Raw genomic sequence first — 14408 nt, 5'->3', positions numbered from 1 at the left:
CACTCCCACTTCCATATGTATCTGAAGAAAATAAAGTCACCATCTTGAAGAGATGCACTCTCATGTTCACTGCAGCATTATTCACGATTAAAAAAACCATGGAAATAACCTAACTGTCCATCACTGGACAAATGGATAAAGAAAAGGTGGTATATACATACAGTGGAATATCATTCAGCCATAAAAAAAAGAAGGAAATCTTGCCATTTGCAACAACACAGATGAATCTTGAGGGCAGTAGGCTAAATGAAATGTCAGACAGATAAAGACAAATATTGTTTGTTGCATGTGGAATCAAAAAAAGCAAAACAAATAGAAATTGAGTAGATCAGACTGGTGGTTGCACAGGGGATGGGGAATGGGGCAAATGAGAGATGCTGGTCAAAGGGTACAAACTTCCAGTTATAAGACAAGTAACTTCTGGGAATCTAACATAAAACCTGGTGACTGTAGTTAACAATACTGTATTATATATCTAAAAGTTGCTACATTAAATATTAAATGTTCTCACCACAAGAAAAAAAGGAAAAAAGTGACCATGTGAGGTAATGGATGTGTTAACTAACTTTATCATTGGTAATGATTTCACAATATATATGTATATCAAGTCATTATGTTGTATACCTTAAAGTTATACAGCGTTAAACATAAATTGTGTGCGTGTGTGTTAGTCACTCAGTCGTGTCCTACTCTGTAGGACCCCTTGCACTGTAGCCTGCCAGACTCCTCTGTCCATGGTATCCTCAAGGCAAGAATACTGGAGTGGGTTGCCATTCCCTTTGCCAGGGGATCTTCCCGACCCAGGAATTGAACACAGGCTTCCTACACTGTAAGCAGATTCTTTACCATCTGAGCTGAAATATCATATCACAACAAAATAGGAAGAGGTATGGAACGGCTCTCTATAGGCTTTCAGGGTAATGGTCTGGAGTTTTAGGTTCATACTTGTAATGGACTGGTAGCAAGTATCACCCTCACTTCACTGCTTGATGAGGCTCTAAAACACTAGTGTAGGTAGATGCTCAGAAATACACCTCAAAACATTTCAACCAGAATGGAAGAAAAGACCAAATGGAAAGAAGGAAAATTAATAAAAAATAAATGTACCCAGCATCCAGAAGAAAAAAATATGCACAGATCAGGCATGCATTCATTCATTCAACAATACTAATACTGATCACCTTTCAGGTGCTAAGCATTAAGGGTACAGCAGTGAACAAGACAAACAAGATCCCTGCTTTCAGAGTTTTCATTCTAGTAGAGGAAGAAAGGCAACAAACAACTTGAGACAATGATAAGTATCCTGAAGACAAATTGTCGAGGGGGACTACAGATAGCAAATTAAAGAAGGACTCTAAGAAAAGTGATAGGAGGACTGAGATCAGGCTAACAAGAAGAAAACAGCCATGTGGAAATCTTCAGAAAAGTGTTCCAGATAGAGGCAACAGCAAATTCAAAGGCCCCAAGACTTAAACACACTTGGCATGTTCAAGAAACAGAAATGCCAGGGAATTCCTTGGCAATCCAGTGGTTAGTGCTACGTGCTTCCACTGCAGGGGAGCCAGGTTCAATCCCTGGTTGGGGAACTAAGAACCTGATGCCACACATCACGGCTAAAAAAGAAAATGCCAGAGTGCCTAGAGTATAAATATTCCTTTTTTGAAAGGTTTTTGTAAAGCCTATTGAGTGTGAGTTTTTCTAAATATACGAAAAGAATTCAAATGTCCATTAGCAGCAGAATGGGAAAATTATATTATATATATATATATATATGTATAATATATACAGTAGAATACTATACAGAAATTTTAAAGAACTATTGAAATAATATTGATAAACTAATAGATACTGAATAAAAAATGTCTGAAAGAAACGAGTACAAACTAATGATTTCATTTATATGAAACTCAAAAAGGTAAAACTAGTCTGTGGGAACAGAGATTAGAATAGTTGTTACCCTGGGCAGGGAGATGAATGGGATGGAGTGTAAGGTAGCCTTCTGAGGTACCAGAAATGTGCTCTATCTTGACCTGAGTGGAAGCCATATAAATATGTACATGTGTAAAAGAATTATCCAGTCATACACTTCACATTATGTATACCATTCCTCGATCCAAAATAATGTATGTGTTCACATATACATACACATATGTGTATATATATATGAAAATTTAACACCACCCATGCAGAACATTAGAACAAAGCCTAGTAGGGACTCTACTTACACACACAGGACACTGATCTAAAATAACCACTGAAGAGCTGACACTTATTTAGCACTTTTACAGACCAAGCACTGTCCTAAGCACTTTATACACATTGTTTTATCCTCACAACCTATGATCCAGGAAACCTGACAATAAGGAAATTAAAGAATGAAGCGGTTAAAAAACAAAAATAAAAAAACTTATCAGGATAAGTGAAAGTAGGGACTCAAACCCAGAGAGCCTAATGTTTGAGTTCAGCCCTTAACCACTATACTATACTGAGCAGAGATGAACAGACGTAGAGTAACCTACACATAAACAAAGCTGCATCTGCAGAGAAAATGAAGAGGTTCCAGGTGAGTGAGGAGGAAGAGTACATGCTTGCTGACCTTAATGAACAAACTGTAGAGTATCCAGATATCTTGAGTTTCATCACTTATTTGCCTGTAGGTAGATGTGCCATCCTAAGAAGAGAACTATCTGCTACATGCATATGTATATAAATATGGATAACGGTGAAGTGAAAGAGACAAATCAATGAAATAGTAGAAAACTTAGAAGGAAAAATTGGAGAAGACTCTGAGTGTCTACTCAAGTTGATAGATGTATTCAGTATAATAAATGGAAAAAAAAAAAGCTGAAATACATTGATATCCATTACAGGATCTAATTGATACTATATTTTAATTGAGCTACGGCTTCCCTGGTGGGTCAGATGGTACAGAATCTGCCTACAATGCAGGAGACCTGGGTTCGATCCCTGGATTGGGAAGATCTCCTGGAGAAGGGAATGGCAACCCATTCCACTATTCTTGCCTGGAGAATCCCATGGACAGAGGAAGCCTCGCAGGCTACAGTCCATGTGGTTGTAAAGAGTTGGACACAACTGAGCGACTAACACAACTTAATTGAGCTAAGTAAGCCAGTGCTCTGAGGGTAATTCTCCACCAAAGCTGGATTATGAATGGAAAGATACTACAAAACAAGACAGAAAGATGAAAACGCTTTACCCCTGCAGAGCTGTATCACATGTTTCAGAATCTCCTGGCATGCCTCCTGGAAATGTAGACTCCTAAACCCCTCTCCCCACTACTGAAACAGACTTTTCAAGATAAGAACTAGAGGTCTACATTCTAATAATGACCCCAGTCAGTGGTTCTGAATTGGGGCAATTCTGGCTCCCAAGGGACATCTATCGCTGCCTGGAGCTATTTTGGGTTGTCACAACTGGGAGGGGAGTTACCACTGGCATCTACTGGGTAGAGGCCAGGGATGATGCTAAACACCCTAAAGTGTACAGGACAGTTACCACACAAAGAATTATCTGGTCCAATAAGTCAATAATGCTGAGGTTAAAAGACCCTGCACCAAATAACTCTGATGTTCACTAAAGTTTGAGAAGTACTCATCTAAGCCTTAAAACAAGCCTTCAAAAGAAAGTAGCATCTGGACAGACTTTTGAGAGGATGAATAAAACTTCTGCCATCTCCAGGAGAGGCACTGGGGCAATCCTCACCTACTTCCGCCTCATTCTCCCAATATTACTCACCAACACCATCCCCTTTTCTCAGGATCTTAGCCCCTGTTTTCCCATCTGTGAAAGATCACTACGGAATACATTGACTATAGTAGTCCACAGTGCCTCCTGAAGGAGATGAAAATCCTGTCTGCCCAGAAGTTGTGGCTGAGTCAGATAACACCACTCCAATTCTGATCATGAGCCATTCACCCAATACACAAAAGGAGACAATAAGTTTACCAAGTCAGAAAGAGTCTTCTGACTCTCTTAAAAAATTTCCCTAGTTCCTCTAGATGTGAGGGTTTGTGTTTTTAATTTTTAGGCAAAAGTTATCTGCTCCCTATGTCCTTCTGCAAGGCATCCCACACTCCCGTGTAAAACTATAATGCAAGGCATTTTTACCTTCAAATCCCAACCTTTCATTTCTCAAACTAGCTCCTGTATCGCCTCTTCCTTTCTGAAGGCCCCAAGGATTTAGCTCACTAATTGGATTCACAAATTCATGATCCACATGACTCCCTGTCATACCTTCTCTCAGTAGCATGGGACATGGGTTCCCCTAAGTCTACCCCCAGACTGGGTCTGAAACCAGCATGTAACTCCTTTCCGTTTTAATGGATTTTTACTGCTAGTCACTTCAAGTCTTTTATACCCCCAAAAGGAAAATAGAGTGAGACCTGAATTCTTGAAGCTGCCTCTCTAAATCCCCTTCAGGTGGTCTTTTTTTTTTTTTTTCGGCCACACCACACGGCATGTGGGATCTTAGTTCCCCAACCAGGGATCCAACCCTTCCACCCTAAAGTGGGAGCGCAAAGTCTTAACCACTGGATCTCCAGGGAAGTCCCCCTAAATTTTCTTCATAGAGAGCTCCACGACAGGCCACAACCCTTTTGTTCTATCATTTCTTTTAATTACTGGGGATGGAATTCACCATTCATTTCTCCTTATCTTTCAGAGCACAGCCTCCCACTCAAGGTGGTATATAATAATAAATACTACTACTGAGTACTTACTATATACTTGGCACTATTCTAAGTGATTTAAATACACTGTATTAATCCTTACAACAAGCAAATGAAGTAGGTACTAATACCATAATTTTACACTGAGAATTTTACTTTGCCCAAGTAATAAGTAGTAAAGCCACTAAATCTTTCTGGTAACTCTATGAGAACATCGTGTTAGTGCAAAAAAAAAATAAGTGCTTACTAGTAGAACATTCAAAAATCTAGACTCAGTTAAAATTCTATGGAAACTCCAAACTGATATTCATTTATGTCACATTCCCACTTTACATCTGACAAGCATCACCCCTATTTTCTAGATGCTAGGACAGAACCAGCCTGATTCAGTTATAAGCACATGAGCCACTATGCGGCAGCATCCGTATCTTGTGTGTGCTCCTATGCTCTGTACAGTGTTTACCTCAGAGCGGGTGTCTAGCCTACACTTGAAAGTGGAATTAACTCACGGGACTTGCCCAAGACTAAGCAGCAAGTGGCGAAAACCACAATTTCCCCAATCTCTACTCTGGGTCACAGTCTGCACCTACTAAAAGTGAAATAGCTCCACAGAAGAGAATTCAATCTGGTCCCATCAGAATCTACTAAGTCTGCCTACTTTCACAAATTAACAATACAGATGAAGAGGTTGAAACAAACATGACTATCTCAGGTTCCCTTTCAAATGATTTTACGTAAGAAGGAATGCACTTGTACCTTCAGAAGGAGGAACCAACTTCAAACTGACAGGATTTCAGAAAACGGTGATTGAAAATCACCTTTTTCTGACAGCTCCCAGAATGAGAATTCATTGTAAGATCCTCTTCTCAAGAGCAGGAGCTCTTGTAAATTAATACTGTCTATCTCCTGCTCAAGCCCTGAACTTCCTCAAGCAGCACAACGTCACTTACACCTTCTTCATCTCCTTTCCTGTTGAACAATACAAGCCTCATGAATACCACCTAAGTATAAAATGAAAATTATAAGACAGACTCCCATCATCTTCTTAAAGGAAAGCACAAAAGGTAACAGCAACCTAGCAAAGTAAATGGATTTCCTGTTGGCTCAACAACTAACACTTACCAAGACCTTATAACAACATGAGCATGGTCTAAGGGAAAAAGGACACAAAATTAGAGGTATGGTCCCTGCCTTGAGATGCTCACTATAAAGTGAAAGAAGTACCTATTCAAATAATTCCTTATAAAGAAATAGACATTATTTTCCCAGGAGCTTTTTCACGTATGTCCTTCCTCCAAGCTACTGCCAAAATATAAAGCTCACCAGGCCTCTGTATTTCCAGCTGCCTACTAACTTGTCCATGAGTATATCCCACAATTAACTTGATCTCAGCATATCAGACTATCTCCACTATACCTCTTTCTATAGCCTCCCAACCCTTTAAAAAATCTGCTCTACTTTTTCTAATTCATATCCTGGTCAATGAAATTCCCATTTACCCAATTTCTCAAATTAGAAAGCTTAGCCCACTGTCTCTCCCTAAACAGTCACTAAGTCCTATCGCAGCTATCTCAGAAATACTTCTAAAATCCATTCCCCCTCCTCTTCATTCCCACTGCCACACTTGAGACTCTCAGGCAATTGCAACAACTCTAGTTAGTCTCACTGCCTCATTTCTCCATTACTTTAATCTGCACTTCTGTTGCTCCCTAACATTAAAAAGTTCCAATGGCTCCCGGCTCTCTTTTCAGTCTCACCTCCAGGCAATTTCCCCACCACACATTCTGTTTCAGAAAAATTTAGACATTATTTTTATTTATTTTAATTATTTTTAATATTTTAATTTAATATATTTAATACTTTAATATTTTAAATTTAAATATTTTTAAATTACTTAAATTTAAATAAATTTAAAATATTAAAATAATTTAATACTTTAATATTTTAACTATTTTAAATTAATTGTTGTATTTATTTATTTATTTATGTCAGACATAAATCTGACATTTAAACGTCATGTTATTTTCTTTCCTGACTTCCACCATGTCTTTGCTCATGCTGTTGTCTCCAACTGGAACGCCTTCCCTTACCTGCCCAAATTCCTTATAAAGAAATAGACATTATTTTCCCAGGAGCTTTTTCATTTTCCAACACCCAACTCAAATACTTCCTCCCTGCAGATTGCCCTGACTCTCCAGGCAATGGTAACATTTCCTTCACATCCAATAAATTCCTTTAAATGGATATGTAACACGAAGCACTACAACTTTCATGTGAATATGTCTCTCTGACGTTCTTGAGGAAAGACGGTCATCTTTCTTTTTTTTAAAGTAAGAAATGGATTTATCTTAAGAAACACACTCCACAGTGTGGGCCATCTCTGAAGGCAAGAGGCCTGATACTCATATATCTAACCCCAGATAAGTGCTCCATAAATGTGTGTTGAATAGAGTTCACCCTCATATATCCTGGATCAATTTGTTATTTGGTTAGTTTTCCCAAATTTTATGGATTTCTGAACTTGGCTCTGTATAAAAGTAACTTTCATAACACTGCTTTGAGTTTTCAAGAGGTTTTATTATTACTATTCAAATGTCTAACGAGTATATGAATTACAATGCCTAAACATCCTATGAAAATACCTTAAAGGCTCCCCTGTTCATTAAGGAAAGATTAAGAGTACTCGTTCACAATCCTAACAAAAAGAATCATCCTTTCTTCTAGACTGATCTGATATCTGGAAAAGCCCTCACACAGGAGGTGCGGTGCACACAAGACCAACTGAAGGCACACCGAAAATAATCCCAATTAACTTGAGCTAAATTAACAGCAGACAAAAACCCTACTTGCCCTCCTTTACAAAGTCAGTGAGAGTACAGAATAGCAAAGAAACAGCTCTCACTACACGCAAAACTTTTCCTGGAGAGGAGGAACTGGGGCGGGTCAGATGATCCACATTTACTGGGCCCTGCCCAAGCCTCTACTTCTCCACGTCGAGAGGCAGCACTCCTCAGCCTCCCATAGTTCTCCTTCCCCAAGGAACCAGCTTTTATTTCCTGTTTCTTTCCTACACCTTATTGGGAACAGGTTCGTTTCCCCGGTTCACACCTAGTTAGCGAGACAAAACATGGTAGCTTTGTGTGAAGGGTGGGCTGAAGCTCGACGGTAAAAGAGGACAGGATGGAGCCCTTCCGGGACACCTGAACACTCCGGCACACAGGGCTTCCTCTAGCCCTTCTCCTGGGTCTTACTCCGCGCCCTCACCTCAGGGCCAGGATGGGGTGAAGGCCACTCGGATTGGGTGAACACCACTCGGGTGGGAACAACCGGGGAGAAAAGCTCTCAAGGTAGCCTGAGGAGTCCGGGTCAGCCTCGTGCCGGGGTCAAAGGTCAGCGCCTCGGCTGCCAGGAGAGCCCACCAGGGACCCGAAGCGGCACTGGAGAGTTAGAGGGACCGGCTGCAGGAGGAGCGCTCGGCTTCTTGCTCCGCTCCGCCGTTCGGGGCCCACCCTCCCCGCCGCACGCAGCCTCCGCCCGCCTCAGCAGCTGCCCTGCCTCCCTCCCTCTCCCCGCGTAGTACCCCCGGCGAGCGCAGGCCCCGCCCCCAGGGCCTCTTCAGGGCCAAGGCCTAGTATGGCAGGACCCGCAGAGGTTGGCCAGGTTCGGAAACCTGCCCGGGCCGGCAACGCTTACCGAGCCCCTGGCTCCTCCTCCACCACCCGCGCCGCTCCCGGGTCCGCTCGCTCCCGACGCCACCGATACCGCCGCTGCTCCGGGCTCACGGACGCGCTCCCGACCTCCCCCGACCCTTCCCCCCAGCCCGTCGTGTCCCGCTGGGTCCTAAAGCCTGCCGCTGACAGGTTCGCCGGCTCCCGCTGCCTGAGGCTGGCTCGGACCACGATTCCCAGCAAGCATCACAAAGACTACGATTCCCGAAATGCACCGCGAGAAAGAAATTAGCAAAAGGAACCTATATCAGGAGTCTACTGGATACAAGTTGAATTAGCAGTTTCTTTAAATATGGCAAATTCTGAAATCGGCAAGTTTGGGGAGGAAGATGATGTTTAGGAAATGTCTATTAAATATCCAGGCAAAAGTATTTAGTAGACGTTTGGATGTCTTCTGTTGGAATTCTGCAGAGATATCTTGGCTGTAGATAAATATTTTGGAGCCATTGTCCTAGTGGTAATGGTTCAAGCCACAAGAAGGAAAGAAATGGTCTAGGAAGAGGGTTAAAAAATAATAATAATAATAATGGGGGGTGGGGGCAGAGAGAAAAGGGCCCCAAACGGAACTTTAAACCAGCATTTAAAGGATGGTGGAGAAAGAGGAACCAATAACAAAGTTCTGGATATAGTACTATCTAAAAAGGAGGAAAATTAGAGGGGAAGAAAATGCTGTGGAAACTACAGGAGAGACTTTCAGTAAGGAAGTTGTCAAATGTCTCAAAGAGAAAAGGAAACTAAAATACCTTGGAGACCTCAGGAAAATCTGCTTCTGATAAGTAGTGGTTTGAGAAATGAATGGAAGGAGAGAAAGTAGAGACAACAAATGCTAAATCTGCAAGAAACTTGAGTGTAAAGGGAGAAGGAGTAATAGGGGTGACAGTTGGGGGAAATAAGAATGAAAGAGTGGCTTCCAAAACAGGACAAACTGGCGAGTGTTTGTATGTTGAGAGCTGCTACTGCTGCTAAGTCATTTCAGTCGTTTCCGACTCTGTGCAACCCCATAGATGGCAGCCCACCAGGCTCCTCTGTCCACAGGATTCTCTAGGCAAGAATACTGGAGTGGGTTGCCATTTCCTTCTCCGTACTGAGAGCACGAGGACAAAATGAGGCTGATGAAACAGATATGGATGCAATTCTCAGGGAAGTTGTGCAGAAAGGGAGGGAGGGGCAAGGCTCATGGACTGGACTTGGAGGACAGAAGAATACTACAGCATCTGAGAAGGCAATCTGGGGTGGAAAGAACTCTTGCATATCAATTTGTAGGTGCTGAAGAGATTACACACAGACTCAGTACCATTAAAGTATGTTTTAATTTTGTTTTCTAGCACAATGTTAGTTTGGATGGGTTGTTGATAAAATGGTTTGGTGCAATGACCCTAGACCCAGATTGCGTGTGGTTGAAATCCTACCTCTATCTCTACTGCTTAATAGGTGTGTGATCTTGGTCAATGTACCTTATCTCTCTGTGCTTCATTTCCCTTATTTTTTCCCCCCATTTCCCTCATCTTTAAGAGGGGGTAGGAGTCACAGTACGTGCTAAGAAAGTACTAGCTATTGTTTTTTCCACTAGATTGTCATTCCATGAAGCTGAGCTTTTCTCTTTTGTTCAGGTTTGTCTCCCCAAAGCCAGGCATTTAGTAGGTGCTCAATAAAAAATTTCCTGAATAAATTGGAATGAGAGAGCGTGGCTTGGAGGGAAGGGAAGCGTTAGGAGTTGGATACTGAAAGGGCTGGAATCCGGATTCTTTAGTCAGACTGTGGGCCACTCCCCGGCTTCCTGGGGCCTGAGGCAGCCAGCCTCTGAAAGCGTCCCCAGGGTTGGCGAGGTCGGAGGCTCTGAGACCTTTGGGTGCTCTCGCGGCTCCTCCCACAGCTATGCCCCTGTAGCCGCCCCCACCCCCTTGATGGGCGGTGTTTTGCCGGCAGGGCGTAAAACAGGCGCTGGTCTAGAGCTAGCCGTGAGGGGCGGGGCTGGGCGGGGCTGAGTCTTAACCCGGCCTTGGCTCGCCCAGTCGACCGGGGACGGAAGTCTCAACCCCATCCTCGACTTCCCGCGGGAACCCGGGACTGAGAGACGGGCCTTGCCCTACGGTGCGGCGGGCCTAGGCGTGCTCCGGCGCGGGCGGCACCATGAAGCGTGCGGGGACTCTGCGCTTGCTCTCAGATCTGAGCAACTTCAGCGGCGCGGCCCGGCTCCGGGAGTTGCTAGCCGGGGACCCAGCCGTCCGAGTTCGCTGCAGCCCAGACGGCCGCCACCTACTGTTGCTGCGACCTCCGGGATCACCAGCCCCGCAACTGCTGGTCGCGGTGCGTGGACCCGGCGCGGAGCTGGAAAGTGCCTGGCCGCCTGGCCAGCCCTCCCCTCTAGACGCCTTGCTTCTGCCGTGGCCGGCGCGATCGGCGCTAGTCCTAGTGTGGGAGAGTGGCCTAGTAGAGGTGTGGGGCTCGGGGGTGGGGCCCGGCTGGCGGCTGCTGCAGAGCACCGAGCTGTGTCCTGGAGGTGGAGCCCGTGTGGTGGCCGTGGCGGCGCCCCGAGGCCGCCTGGTGTGGTGCGAGGAGCGGCAGGCCGGCGCTGAGAGCCAGTTAGGGCCTCCCGCAGTGGCTTTCAGCCACTGTGTGTGCGTCAGGACCCTCGAGCCCAGCGGGGAGGCCGGCACCAACCTGGGCAGCACACACATACTGCTGCACCACTGCCCCGCTTTCGGGCTGCTGACCTCCCGCAAGGACCTCTTCCTGGTGCCCACTGCCACCACCTGGCCTGGCTTGGGTCATATTCTGCTCATCTGGAGCCCAAGCAAGGGCAAGGTAGTGGTGGCCGCCCCATGTCTTGGCCTCTCCCACAGTAAAAGCCTGAATCCTGGAAGAGGGGACACATGGGACTTCAGGACACTGCTCCGAGGCCTTCCTGGACTGCTGTCCCCCAGGCAGCCATTGACTGTACATACCTGGGCCCCAACTCCCCAGGGCCTGATGTGGCTTGACTTCAGGGGCACCGTAAGCCTGGTACAGCCCCACGGTGGCTCCCGGACTGTTGGCACCCTGCAGGAGGCACCTGCCAGCCTGGCAGGGTCTGCAGCACTGGGCACATTTCATGGCACTCTGGCCTGTGTGCTGGGCTCCACACTGGAACTGCTGGACATGGGCAGTGGGCAGCTGCTGGAGAGGAAGATCCTGAGTACAGACCGAGTACATCTGCTGGAACCCCCCGCCCCTGGCATGGAAGATCAGGAAGAGCTGGAGACTCGAGGGGGTCTTCGTTTGCTTTCAGCTATGGGTCTGTTTCAAGTAGGCTGGAAAATCCCACAAAGCCTTGAGCTGCCTTCAGCTGAAGATATGGTGTTTGAGGAGGCCAGCAAGTACTACCAGCGACGGAGCCTGCGGGGTGCCCAGCTCACCCCAGAGGAACTGCGACAAAACAGCACATTCCGGGCACCTCAGGCCCTGGCATCCATCCTCCAGGGCCATGTGTCCCCATCAGCACTGTTGGCCACACTGAGGGCCGAGCTTCGGGATTACAGGGGCTTAGAACAGCTCAAAGCCCAGCTAGTGGCTGGGGATGAGGAGGAGGCTGGCTGGACTGAGCTGGCAGAGCACGAAGTGGCACGGCTGCTGAGGACTGAGTTGATGGGAGACCAGCTGGCCCAGCTCAACACCATTTTCCAAGCCCTCCCTACAGCAGCCTGGGGTGCCATCCTCAGGGTCCTGCAGCTCCAGCCAGATGGCAATGGCCATCTGAGGTCCCAAGCTCCCCCCGATGTGTGGAAGAAGGTATTGGGGGTTACAGCAGCTGGAAAAGAACCACCCAATGGCATACTGCCCCCCTTTGAACTCCTGTGCCAGTGCCTCTGCCGGCTGGAGCCACAATGGCTGCCACCCTTTGTGGAGCTGGCCCAGCAACAGGGAGGGCCTGGCTGGGGTGCAGGAGGCCCAGGGCTGCCCCTCTATCGCCGAGCCCTGGCAGTACTGGGTGAGGAGGGGACTAGGCCTGAAGCACTGGAGCTAGACCTACTTTTGGGCAGTGGGCGGCCCAAAGCTGTGCTCCAAGCTGTGGGGCAGCTGGTGCAAAAGGAACAGTGGGAGCGGGCTTTGGAGGCTGGCCTGGCCCTCAGCCCCTCCAGCCCCCTGCTTCGAAGCGAGATCTTCAAACTGCTCTTGGCCGAATTTGCCCGGCATCGTCGGCTTGATGCTCACCTCCCCCTGCTTTGCCGCCTGTGCCCACCAGACCTAGCTCCAGCTGAACTCCTGCTTCTACTGCGGACACACCTCCCAGATGAGTTGGAGCCCCCCGCCCCATTCCCTGAGCCTGGGGCAGAGCCCCCTCTCACTGTGGGCTTGCTCAGAGCCCTGCTGAAGCAGACTGGGACTCAAGGACGAGCCTCTGGCCCAGTTCTAAGCTTATATGAGGACATTCTGTGGGACCCAGGCACTCCACCCCCCACCCCACCTCGGGTGTCAGCCCTCCAGGCATCAGACCACCCAGGCCTGGAGGCCTGGGCACCATCTGGACAGGGTCTCTATGTGACTGACACAGGCTGAAAATTGTCTCTGGGACACAGTGATCAGGGAAAGGTGCCTAGGAGTTGGAGGAGCCAGAGTGGGACCTGTATGTGCAATACTCCTCTCTTCTGAGCAGTTTATATATATATATATATGTATATGTATGTATACATATATATAAAATGGTATAATAAACATCTTTGGTTTTTGTCCTTAGGTTTCTGTCTTGGCACAAAGCTTCTAAAACTCGTAGAATTTCCTGAGTGATATGCGTGAAAGAAGTGTCTTTGTTATAACAAACCCCTTTATATCAAACCTGCATTTATATTAATAAGGTAAACTTATACTGCTACTAAAAGTGGGGACCCCTAGCATCAGGATAAGGGATGGTCAGCAGAAAGACCAAGTGGTGAAAGGGTTGAAAGTTTCAGCCCATCCTCAGCCTCCTGGGAGGGGAATGGGACTAGAGATTAAGCTCTATAAAAACTCCTGAACAGGGAAATTTGATGAACTGGCTTGATGAACTCATTAAGGTGCTGGAACAGTGATGTACCCAGAAAGGGCATGAAAGCCCCATGCACATCCCCCACACAATTCTTTGCCCAATACATCTCTTCTATCTGGCAGTTGTATTCTTTAATAAACCTGTAAACATAAGTATTTTCCTGGGTTTTGTTACCATTCTAGCAAATTGTCAAACCAATTTATAGCATGAAAGTGAAAGTAAAAGTTGCTCAGTCCTGTCCGACTCTGCGACCCGATGGAATAGTCCATGGAGTTCTCCAGGCCAGAATACTGGAGTGGGTAGCCTTTCCCTTCTCCAGGGGATCTTCCCAACCCAGGGATCAAACCCAGGTCTCCCATATTGCAGGTGGATTCTTTACCAGCTGAGCCACCAGGGAAGCCCAATTTATAGTATGGGATCTCGCAATTTATAGCCAGCCAGTCAGAAGTATCAGTGACTTGTGACTGGTATTGGAAGTGAAGGTGGTCTTGTGGAATTGAGCCCTTAACCTGTGGGGCCTATGCTAACTCCATGTAGTTAGTATCAGAACTGAGTTGACTTGCAGAACACCCAGTTGACGTCCACAGAGAACTGATGGTTGGTGTTGGAAAACACTCCAGAAATGAATACATAGTTTGTGTGTTTGAACAGCTAAGGACCTCATAGAGTTGGTCATAGAGGGAGTGGTTGAATCTGAACTGTTGGCTAAAGTGGCCACTTCCGATAATGAAAATATTAATAATTAACATTTATGAGTATTCTGCTAGCCTTTATAAATAGTCCGTCTTTTATAATGTTTCTAATAACCCCATCAGGAAAGTACTAATCCCCATTTTACAGGTGAGGAAAGAGATTTAGAAAGACTACTTGACCAGGGTCAGGCAACTAGAAAGTAGGAGTTCTATGATTTGAACCATCTTACTGTATAGCCCTACAGTCGGACACAAAGAGTCAGACACGACTGAGCGATTTCACTCACTCACTCATTTA

The 14408-nt window shown here is 46.1% G+C and overlaps 2 protein-coding genes across 3 annotated transcripts in view; one reads left to right on the top strand and one right to left on the bottom strand.

The window, feature by feature from the left end:
* The window catches only part of ARMH3 (armadillo like helical domain containing 3), a 171059-nt gene extending 162545 nt beyond the window's left edge, over positions 1–8514 (bottom strand). For both annotated transcript variants that reach the window (XM_043475627.1, XM_043475628.1), the window contains exon 1: positions 8382–8514. The gene's annotated coding sequence lies outside the window, so the exon portion shown is untranslated. The remainder of the gene's footprint in view (positions 1–8381) is intronic.
* Positions 8515–10403: 1889 nt separating this feature from the next.
* On the top strand, positions 10404–13128 carry HPS6 (HPS6 biogenesis of lysosomal organelles complex 2 subunit 3). Its single transcript, XM_043476835.1, has one exon. The coding sequence runs from the start codon at positions 10547–10549 to the stop codon at positions 12950–12952; it is 2406 nt and encodes an 801-aa protein (XP_043332770.1). The 5' UTR covers positions 10404–10546; the 3' UTR covers positions 12953–13128.
* Positions 13129–14408: the final 1280 nt, after the last annotated feature.

This window comes from Cervus canadensis, chromosome 8 (assembly GCF_019320065.1).
Source record: "Cervus canadensis isolate Bull #8, Minnesota chromosome 8, ASM1932006v1, whole genome shotgun sequence".
Taxonomy (NCBI): Eukaryota; Metazoa; Chordata; class Mammalia; order Artiodactyla; family Cervidae; genus Cervus; species Cervus canadensis.
The sequence above is the reverse complement of the archived record's forward strand: the minus strand, read 5'-3'. Positions and strand labels throughout refer to the sequence as shown.